Genomic DNA, 11,059 nt, shown 5'->3' with positions numbered 1-11,059 from the left:
GGGCGACTTTTCAATATGAAAAACAAAAGAAACGGGAAAAAAACAAAAACATCCAAAAATGGGAGAGAGCGACTGGACACCGGGAACGGCGACGGAATTGGGGAGAAATGGAGGGGAAAAACGGACAAAAATGGGGAAAAACAAATTAAAAATGGGGAGAAACGGACAAAAAATTGGAAAAAATGAACAATTTTGGGGAAAAATGAACAAAAATCGAGGAATGCGAACCCAAAATGGAGAAAAATGGGCAAAAAATGGGAAATGTAAAAATTTGGAAGGACCCCAAAGTTGGGAAAAAGGAATGGAATTGGGCTGAGTGAGCAAAAATGGGAAAAAAAGAGTAAAAACTGGAAAAGTGGAAAAAAAGACCAAAAATGAGGAAAATTGGGTGAAAATGATAAAAAAGGACAGACTGAAATGAGGGAAGGAGGGAAATGAACCAAAAAAGGGGGAAAATGACAAAAAAAAGGGAAAGAAACAAAAAATTTGAAAGAAAAGAACAAAACTTAGGAAAAACTTACAAAAAAAAGGGGAAAATGGAGCCAGAGTGGGGTGGGGGAGGGGACAGGAGGCCGTGGTGGCAGCGGGGCAGGGGCGGAGGTGACATGATGATGATGATCAGCAACTCTTCCAGGATGAGGCTGAAGCTCAGGAGCTCTTGGAGGCTCTTTCATGATGAGGATGATGGTGGTCAAGGCCAAGTGACCAACCCTGATGAAGGTCAGGGAATCTTCCACGATGATGAAGGTCAGCAACTCTTCCATGGGGAGAGTGAAGGTCAAAAACTCTTGGAGGCTCTTCCATGATGAAGGTGATTATGATGAAGGTCAAGGCCAACTCACCAGCCGTGATGAAGACCACAGGTTGAGGATGAAGATCGAAGACTCTGCGAGGACCACGATGAAGGTCAGGAGGTTCCTGGAGGCTCTGTGAGGAGGAGGATGATGAACTCCAGGGACTCTTCAAGGATGAAGGTTGGGGAGCCTTTGACGATTCTTTGATGATGACCATGATGAAGGTTGGAGACTCTTCAATGGTGATGAAGACTGGAGATTCTTCAAGAATGACCATGATGAAGGCTGGGGACATCTCTTCAAAGATGATGATGAAGGCTGGGAACTCTTCAGTGCTGATAAAAACTGAGAACTCTTTGAGGATGAAGACGACAGAATTGGGAGCTCTGACCATGATCAAGACTGGAGACTTTTCAAGGATGACAATGATGAAGATTGGGGACTCTTCAAGGATGGTGAAGGCTGGGGACCGTGAGGACAATGCTGAAGGCTGGGGACTCTTCCAGGATGATGATGATGAAGGTTGAGATCCACGAGGACAACGCTGAAGGTCGGGTGAGGACTCCGCTGCTGCCGCCGCCGATGACCAAGGCCAACACTGACGATGATGAAGGACAATGACGATGACACCGAAGGCGCCGCCCACCGGTTGACGCCTCTCTGGGACAACACACCGGGAAGGGGAGGAGCAACACTGCCAAGGACCGGGACCTCTGGAGAAACCCCTCAGGCCTCCTCTTCGGCCTCCTCGCCGAAATCCTCCTCCTCCTCGGCCGTGGCGTCCTGGTACTGCTGGTACTCGGACACGAGGTCGTTCATGTTGCTCTCGGCCTCGGTGAACTCCATCTCGTCCATGCCCTCGCCCGTGTACCAGTGCAGGAAGGCCTTGCGCCGGAACATGGCCGTGAACTGCTCCGAGATGCGCTTGAAGAGCTCCTGGATGGCCGTGCTGTTGCCGATGAAGGTGACGGCCATCTTGAGGCCGCGCGGTGGGATGTCGCACACGGCCGTCTTGACGTTGTTGGGGATCCACTCCACGAAGTAGGAGCTGTTCTTGTTCTGCACGTTCAGCATCTGCTCATCCACCTCCTTCATGGACATGCGCCCGCGGAAGACGGCGGCCACCGTCAGGTAGCGGCCGTGCCGCGGGTCGCAGGCGGCCATCATGTTCTTGGCGTCGAAGACCTGCTGGGTGAGCTCGGGCACGGTGAGGGCGCGGTACTGCTGGCTGCCCCGCGAAGTCAGCGGCGCGAAGCCGGGCATGAAGAAGTGCAGCCGCGGGAAGGGCACCATGTTGACGGCCAGCTTGCGCAGGTCGGCGTTGAGCTGGCCGGGGAAGCGCAGGCAGGTGGTGACGCCGCTCATGGTGGCCGACACCAGGTGGTTGAGGTCGCCGTAGGTGGGCGTGGTCAGCTTGAGGGTGCGGAAGCAGATGTCGTAGAGCGCCTCGTTGTCGATGCAGTAGGTCTCGTCCGTGTTCTCCACCAGCTGGTGCACGGACAGCGTGGCGTTGTAGGGCTCCACCACCGTGTCCGACACCTTGGGGGACGGCACCACGCTGAAGGTGTTCATGATGCGGTCGGGGTACTCCTCGCGGATCTTGGAGATGAGCAGCGTGCCCATGCCCGAGCCGGTGCCGCCGCCCAGGGAATGGGTCAGCTGGAAGCCCTGCAGGCAGTCGCAGCTCTCGGCCTCCTTGCGCACCACGTCCAGCACTGAGTCCACCAGCTCGGCGCCCTCCGTGTAATGACCCTTGGCCCAGTTGTTGCCAGCACCGCTTTGGCCTGGAAAAGGGGAAGAAGGGTTGGGTTGGGGTCTTCTAACCACCTTTGGGGACCTTCAAAGTACTTTTGAGAACCTTTACACCACCTCTGGAGACCTTTAAACCATCTTTAGGGACTTCAAAACCACTTTGGGGAGGCTCAAAATCACCTTTGAGGAGCTTTGCATCTTTGGGGACCTTTGGAAGCTTCAAGCCATCTTAAGGGACCCTCAACCCAACCGTGATAACCTTTGAATTGCCTTTGAGATTAATAAGCACCTCCATTTCCACCTTCTATATATTTAAATTGCTTTGAGGACCTTCAAATCATCTCTGGGGACCTCTGAGGCACCTCTGAAGACCCCCTGACCACCCCAGCTGAGCCCCTTCCTGTGGTGACCCTTGGCCAAGGACAAAAAAATAAAAGTTGGGTTGGGGGGGTCTTTGAGGTTACCTTAGGAAGCCTCAAAACACTTGGGAACCCTGAAGAATCTTTGATCACCTTTGGAGATCTTCAGGTTAATGCTGAAAACCTTGGGGACCCTCAAACCATTTTTGGGGACTTTCAAAGCCTTTTTGAGGACCTTGGGCAACCTTGAGTACCTTTGGGACCTTCCTCCCACTCTTGAGGACCTCAAGCACTTCTGCCCCCTCCTCGGGGATCCTCACCTCACCCTTAAGGGACCTCAATCCTACCTGTGGTGATCTCACAGACCTTCAAGCTCACACTGAGGATCCTCAGAGATCTTTAACTCCACCTTGGGTATACCTGGGATCCTCAACCCCCTCTTTGGGACCTTCACCCCACCCATGAGGATGTTCAAACCCACCTTGAGGGGACATTTGGGGACTTTAACCTCACTTTGGAGACCACATATCACCCCTGGGGACACCTGAGGACCATCGAACCCTTCTTGGTGAGATACTTGGGGTTCTTCATGCCACCCTTGGGACTTCCAACCCCACCCTGGGGATCTTCATCTCTTCTTTGGGGCCCTGCCATCCCTTGAGGCCAACCCCTGCTGTCCCAGATATGTCCCAGGTGTGTCCCCACATGTCCCCAGCTGCCCCAAATATTGCTGTATGTCCCCAAGTGTGTCCTGAAATGAACCTGATGTTCCTCCAGAGTCCCCAGGTGTTCCCCAAATACCTGGAGATATCCCTAATGTCCCTCAGCAACCCCCAGGTGCCCCCAGGATGCCCTCAGGAACCTTCAGGTGTCTGCAGATGTCCCCAGGCATGTCCCAGAATGTCCTTTAAATGTGTCCTAGGTGTTCACAGCTGTCCTTGCCATGTGCCAAGAGTCCCCAGATGTCTTGAGCATCTCCAGGTGTCCCTCAGGAGCCCCCAGGTGTGTCCCAAGTGTGTTCAAATGTCCCCAGGTGTGTTCCAGATGTCCCCAAGCATGCCCAAGATGTCCCTGAGTGTGCCTGCAGGTGTCTTCAGATATCCCACAGGTGCCTTCAATGTCCCCCAGGACCTCCAGGTGTCCCAGGTGTGTCCCAAATGTCCCTAAGTGTGACCCCAGATGTCCCAGGTGTGTCCCCAGATGTGCCCCCAGGTGTCTCAGATGACTCCAAGCATGTCCAAGTTGTCCCACGTGCGTACCAGATGTCCCAGGTATGTACCAGGTATGTATGCCCCAATGTCTCCAGGAGCTCCCCAATGTCCCCAAGCATGCCCATGGTGTCCCAGATGTGCCCCCACATGTCCCCAGGTGTATCCCAGGTGTGTCACTCACCAAAGACAAAGTTGTCAGGCCGGAAGATCTGCCCGAAGGGGCCGGAGCGCACAGAGTCCATCGTGCCGGGCTCCAGATCCACCAGGATGGCCCTGGGCACGTATTTACCCCCTGGGGACAGCAAAAGTGTCACCAAAACCAACAGAATTTACCCCAAAACCACCAGCATGGCCCTGGGCACAGATTTACCCCCTGGGGAGTGACCAAAACCCAGAGAATTCAACCCAAAACCAGAAAAGTCAGCCCTAAACCACCCAGAATTAACCCAAAACCACCTAGAAACAACCCAAACCAACCCAGAGTTATCCCAAACGCACCCAAAACCAACCAGATTAAAACCACCAAAATCCCCAAAATCATGTGGAATCATCCCTAAAACCACCAGGAATTGCTCCCAAAATGCTCAGACTTAACCCAGAAATACCAAAAATCACCCCAGATAAAACCAAAATCACTCCTGAAATGTTGCAAAATGCCCCATGTGACACAAAACCACCCCAAATCTCCAAAATGACCTCAAAACACCTGAAATGACCCCAAAAATCAGCTCAAAAAGAGCCAAAATCACTCCCAAACTACTCAGAATTACCCCACAAATATCTAGAATCACCTCAAAACCCCCCCCAACCCACCTAAGTTTACCCCCAAAACACCCACAATTACCCCAAAACCATCCCAAAATTATCCTGGATTACCCGCAATCCACCCCAAACCCACCCAAAATCAACCCCTAAACACCCCAAGCTAAAAGATGTTTAAAATCATCCCAAAAATTACCTAAAATCACCTCAAACTCCCTTTGGAACAATCCTAAAATCCAATTCACCCACAAAATTACTTAAAAAACTTTGGCCCCCAAAACTCAACCCTAAAGCAACCCCAAATCACCCCAAAACCTCCTAAATTGACCCCAAACATCCCCAAATTAATCCCAAGTCCTCTCAAAATTACCCTAAAATAACCCCAAACTAACCCCAAAATGTCCCAGAGCTCACCCCAAACCCCCCAACAATCCCAGGAGTGTCAAATTCACCCAGAACTCCCCAAAGCCACTCTGAAAACTCCCCCAGAGCAGCCCAGAACAGGACACATGGACAGAGAGCAGACAAATGACAATGGACAGGAAACACTGCAGGGGGGGCACAGGGACAGGGTGACACAGAGGGGTGACAAAGGACAGTCAACACTGGGGGGTATCAGGGAGAAGCTGACACGGTGTGTGGGGGGATGACAATGGCAGGTGGCATGGGGTGGGTGGGGACACTAGGGACAGAGTGGGGGTCACAGGGGACAAGTGACACAGGGGTGACAACGGGCAGGTGACATTGGAGGTACATGGGAGACAAGATGTGGGTGACAGGGAACAGGGTGACACTGGGATGGGACAGGATGCAGTGACACCAGGAAAGTGCCACCAGGGGGGTCACAGAATGACACAGGAGGTGGCAATGGACAGATGACACCAGGAGATCCTCAGGATTGAAGGTGACAGGGATCAAGGTAACACTGGGGACAAGTGACACTGATGGATGACAAGACTGGGGATGACACTGGGAGGTGACAGGACAAAGTGACCACACTGGTGTGACAAAGAAAGGGGTGGCACTCAGAGACACAGAAGATGAGGTGGCACAGGGCACGGACAAGGACAAAGTGACACTAGGAAGTGACAGCAGAACAGACAAAGGTGACATTAAGGGGGAACCATGGGGACACAGTGACATAGGGATGACAAAGTTGTAACATACAGGAAAGTGACATTGGGGGGGGTGACACTGGGGACAGGGAGACAATGAGAGAAATGAAGTGACAACAGGAGAGTGACAAAGCAAAGAGTGACAAGGTGGGGGTGAGGAGGTGACACTGGGGGATGACAGCAGAACAAGTGACACTGGGGAGATGACAAATGCCACCAAGTGCTACCCACACTGAGTGACACAATGAGGGGGGGAAGGGCAGAGGAGCCCTAGGGGGGTGTGGCAGCTGTCCCCAAGTGCCACCAGCTGTCCCCAGGTGTCCCCACCTGTGGCCTCGTTGTAGTAGACGCTGATGCGGTCCAGCTGCAGGTCGCTGTCCCCATGGTAGGTGCCCGTGGGGTCGATGCCATGTTCGTCACTGATCACCTCCCAGAACTGTGGGGACAAGGACATGGCTTGGGGACAGCTCAGGGACAGCCCAGGAGGGGGTTTGGGGGAAAAACTGTGAATTTGGGGAAAAAACCCTGGGGGTTATGGGAGGAAAAATGGGGATTTTAGGGAGACAAAGGGGGTGGGGTGTGGTCAGGGGGTTAAAAAGGGGTGGGGCTTGTGGAGTAGGATGTGCTGGGCCACGCCCACTTTGTGACAAATGGGACCTGAGTTGGGGGAAAAATAACGATTTGGGAAAGAAAAAATTGGAATTAAAGGGGGAGAAATGGAGATAATAGGGTAGGAAATGGGGGTCTGGGTGTGTGGTCAGGGTTTAAAGGGATAGGGCATAAGGAGAGGTGGGGTCAGTTGGACCATGCCCAAGGCAGACTCAGTTTTGGGGAAAAAAGGGGTTCTGGGGTTAGAAACTGGGATTTTTGTGTAGCTGGGGGCAGCTGGGCCACACCCACTTTGCTAAACCGGGGACCCCATTTTGGGGGAGAATGAGGATTTGGGACTTAAAAAACTCATGCATTTTAGTGTAAGAAATTGGGATTTTTCAGCAGCAAATGGCACTTACAGAGCATCAAAAAAAAAAAAAAAAAAAAACCCCCCCAAAAAAAAACAAACAAAAAAAAAAACCAACCAAAAAAACCCCACCAGATTTTAAAGGAAAAAAAATTGGGATTTAAAAGGAAATTGGAGGCATGGTCTGGGCTGGAGGGGCTGAGCTTGTGGACGGGTGGGAAGGCAGGCCACCTCCACATTATGACACCTGATACTTATTTTGGTGACAAAAAAGGGGCTTTGTGACCTCACTGGAATTACAAGATAAAAATCTGGCCCCACCCACCTCCCTTAGGCAGGGTTTTTGGGGAAAATATGAAGGATTTAGAGATTTGAAGGAATTTGGAGGTGTGGCCAAGTGACAGGCAGGATCCACAAGACCTCCCCCACAGCCAGGCCCTTTTTTGGGTTGAAAAATGGGAATTTTGGGGGCTCTAAAAATAAATTTAGGGTGTGCTCAGGTGCTTAAAGGGTGTGGCTATAAGCCAAAGGCACTACACGACCCTTATTAGGGGAAAAAAGGGGGTTTTAGGGGTTTTTTTGTGGTTTGGAGGAGTGGGGAATGCAAGTGGGCGGGGTTTTGTGAGGGAGGGGGCGTGGCCAGGGCAGCGCGGTCCCGCTCCCTAAAAAGGGCGGGAACGCGGCAAAATGGCGGCAACTCGTTAAAATTCAAACCAACCCCTCCAAAATCGGCTTGTTGCACCACAAACCTGCTTTATATAACCCAAAATCAGGATTTTTACACCCAAATTCGGCTCAGGGGGCTTGAACTTTTGTATTTCTTGTCGAGATTCCGCAAATGTGGGGGTTTGGGGTTAAAACGGGCCGGGGGGGGGGTTGGGGGTGACACAGCATGAGGGGAAAATGAGGTGAAAAAAGGTGATTTTGGGGTAAAGATGAGAAATGCGGCAAAAAATGGGGATTTTGGGACTGTGGAGAGAGCAATAGCATTAAAATATTAATTTTGAGTTAAAAGCCATTAATTTTGAGATTATTAATTCAAAAAAATATGCAAAAAAAAAAAAAAGGCGATTTCAGATAAAAATGGTCGTTTGGTTATTATGAGGGAGAAAGGCATTTCAAAAACCACAATCTTGGGTCTGGAACAAAGAAGGGTTTAAAATGTCAATTTTGTATGTGAGGGGGGAAATGGCATTAAAAACAAGCCATGTGACTTAGAAAAAGAAAAATATGCTTAAAAATGCTGATTTTGGAGATGAGGAAAGGAATTGGTTAAAATCCGGCATTTCAGGGGGTTGTGAGCAAAAATGGAAAAAAAAAAAAATAGAAATTTTGGGGCTGATGGGACAAATGGGTTAAAAAAGGGCAGCTTTGGGGAATGTAGGAAAGAAAGGCCTCCAAAAAAAGTTCATTTGGGATAAAAATGCAGATTTTGGGCAAATGACAAAGAAAATTAGTTTAAAAAGTTTAAAATCGAATAAACAGCATTTCAGAGTAAAAAAAATCCTGCATTTTGGAGCCTTGGGAAACTGTGGGTTAAAAATTATGTTTTTTGAGGAAAATGTGAGTTCGGTGCAGAAATTGAGAGTTTATTGACAGGAATATGGTTTATGGGGAGAAAAGGATATCTAAGGGAAAAATTCCGATTTTTGGGGTAAAAAAAAAAGCGGATTTGGGGCTAAAACATAATTTTTGAGAGTAAACTTGACCTGTTAAATACCAGTATTTTTTACACAGTAAAAACCTCTTTTTGGGCCTCAAAATCGCAATTTGGGTTCAAAACGTCTTTCTTAAAGCTAAAAAATAAAAAAATCGCTTTTAAGGGTTAAAAACTCCAATTTGAGGCAGTTTGAAGAACAAAGATTTCGGTGTGGGGCAGGAAATGGAAATGTTAATTTCGGGGGCAGGAAATGCGGTCTGGAGACACAAAGAGAGGGGGCTGGGGCTGAAAAGGGCGATTTTGCAACAACAAGTAACATTTAAAAAAAGGAAAAAAAAAAGAAATATGGGGTTAAATAAGGCCGTTGTGAGTTTGAAGTGAATATTCAGGGGAAAAACCGGATTTTTGAAGTAGCAAAAATGACATTCCGGTGTGAAGAACTGCAAATTCCGAGGCCTAAAACAACGCTTTTTTGGGCAAAACCCACTAGTCTGTAATAAAAATACCCACATATATAAATATAAAACGTTGGTTTTGGAGAAAAAACGGCGATTTTGAGGCAAGAAAAGAGCGGATTTGGAAGCACAAAGGTGCGATTCTTCCCCCGACCCTCCATTTTGGGCTGGAAACCTCCATTTTGGGGCTGGGAGCTCCCTCCAAGCTGCAGAAAATCCCGATTTTAACCCTAAATTCTACTCCTGGAAAATAAATCTAGCCCTTTTTCTCCTCAAAACTCTACGTTTTGCGGATAGAAATATTGATTTCGGAAAAAAATGTTGTTTTGAAAAACAAAGATGCTGAGCTGGAGCTCTGAAGCTCCATTTTGGGGCTGGGGAAAGAAAAAAAAAAAATAAAGGTTTTGGGGCAAAAAAGCTGAATTTCAGCATCAAAAAACCCTTTATCAATGAAAAAACAAAATCACTTAAATCCAAAATATTAACATTTTGAGAACTAAAATGTATTTTTTGGAAAATAAAATCATCATTTTTAGGCGTAAGAAGGGCATTTCAGTGAAAAATGCTGATTCAAAGCAACGAAACCATCAATTTTGGAGATGAATATTGCAATTTAAAAGACCCCAAATCAACACCTAAGGAATAATAAAAAAAAAAAAAAAACCTGCTTTTGTAATAAAACTGCAGTGTAAAGGAAACTTAGAAATCCTTATTTTGCGGATTAAAAAAATGCCATTTTGGAACAAAAAATGGGAACGCATCTCTCATTTAGGGGATAAAAAAAGCTTTATTGCGGATATTAAACCAGTTTTTTAAATGGGTTAAATCCTCCCATTTTCGGGTCTGACCCCTCCGGGCGTCACGCCCCGTTTGGGGGTCAAAAATCTATATTTTGGGCCACAAAATCCACATTTTTGAGGTAAAACGAGAGGGTTTAGCCGTGAAAATAGACTATTTTAGCGGTGAAAATACCCAATTATGGGGTGAAAACGAGGGATTTCATTCTGAAAAAGCAGCAATTAAAGTATGGTGTACTAAAAACGGAACAAATCAGGGCTTAAATTTAATTAGGAATAAATTATTGTGAAAAACTTGATTTTAGGGTAAATCCTTTAATTTCAGGCCTCCCCGCCGCCATTTTGGCGCCTTCCCCGCCCATCCTCAGCCAGACTCCCTGAATTACAGCAAAGAGCGCCATTCGCGCCCAAATCTTTGAAACAGTCATTTAAATTAGGATAAAAGAGTAATATTTTCTTTAAACACCCTAAAAAAAAAAGATCTTGAAGGCGAATTTACCGCGGTTCGGGGCCGCCGCCCTCAGCCGCCATTTTGCAGCCGCGTGTTGGGGGGGCGCGTTCGGCCACCGAAAATCCTCATTTAGCGACAAAATCTCCTGATTTTAACCACAAACCCGCCCCATTCAGCACCACCCCCTTCCCTTACAGGCGCTTCTGTGGGAGGAAAACACCGATTTTGGGGTAAAATCGCCCTACTTTGGGTCACCCTTTGTCTAGGCGCGCGGGGGATGGGGGGGCTCTTAAAGGGGCAACGCCGCCGCGGCGGGAGATGGAGGCGGGGCCCGCCGCGCTCACCTTGGCGCCGATCTGGTTGCCGCATTGGCCCGCCTGGATGTGGACGATCTCCCTCATGGCGGCGGCGGTGTCTGGCGGGGGGGCTCGGGCCCACCCGGACGGCGCGGAGGCGCTCGGAAAACTGAATATAAAAACGTAAAGAGGCGGCGCGGCCCCTTTAAAAGCGGAGCGAAGGCGCGAGCGCGACGGCGGTGAAAATTGCGGCAGTGGCGGCCCCGCGCGCGCTCATATAGGACAAAGCCGGGGCTCCCATTGGTCGGCGCCGCCCGCTTTCCATCCTACTATTGGTGAATCTTTTTGTCAATCCAGCTTTCTGGTCTCCAATTGGTCTTAATCACTCTCAAGCCCCTCCTACCGACGCTCCGGCGCTCTCGGAGGACCACCCCGCCCCGTCTCGGTAG

General features: G+C 49.1%; 1 protein-coding gene across 1 annotated transcript; it reads right to left on the bottom strand.

The window, feature by feature from the left end:
- Positions 1-1,516: 1,516 nt before the first annotated feature.
- On the bottom strand, positions 1,517-10,835 carry LOC311164354 (tubulin beta-5 chain). The gene is made up of 4 exons (XM_084223779.1): positions 10,659-10,835; positions 6,321-6,429; positions 4,298-4,408; positions 1,517-2,578 (listed from the first exon to the last, which is right to left on the bottom strand). Exons 1-4 carry the CDS (start codon positions 10,713-10,715, stop codon positions 1,521-1,523), a joined length of 1,335 nt encoding a protein of 444 aa, XP_084079905.1. The 5' UTR covers positions 10,716-10,835; the 3' UTR covers positions 1,517-1,520.
- Positions 10,836-11,059: the final 224 nt, after the last annotated feature.

This window comes from Fringilla coelebs (genome assembly GCF_963513975.1).
Source record: "Fringilla coelebs genome assembly, chromosome: 31".
NCBI classification, from domain to species: Eukaryota; Metazoa; Chordata; class Aves; order Passeriformes; family Fringillidae; genus Fringilla; species Fringilla coelebs.
The sequence above is the reverse complement of the archived record's forward strand: the minus strand, read 5'-3'. Positions and strand labels throughout refer to the sequence as shown.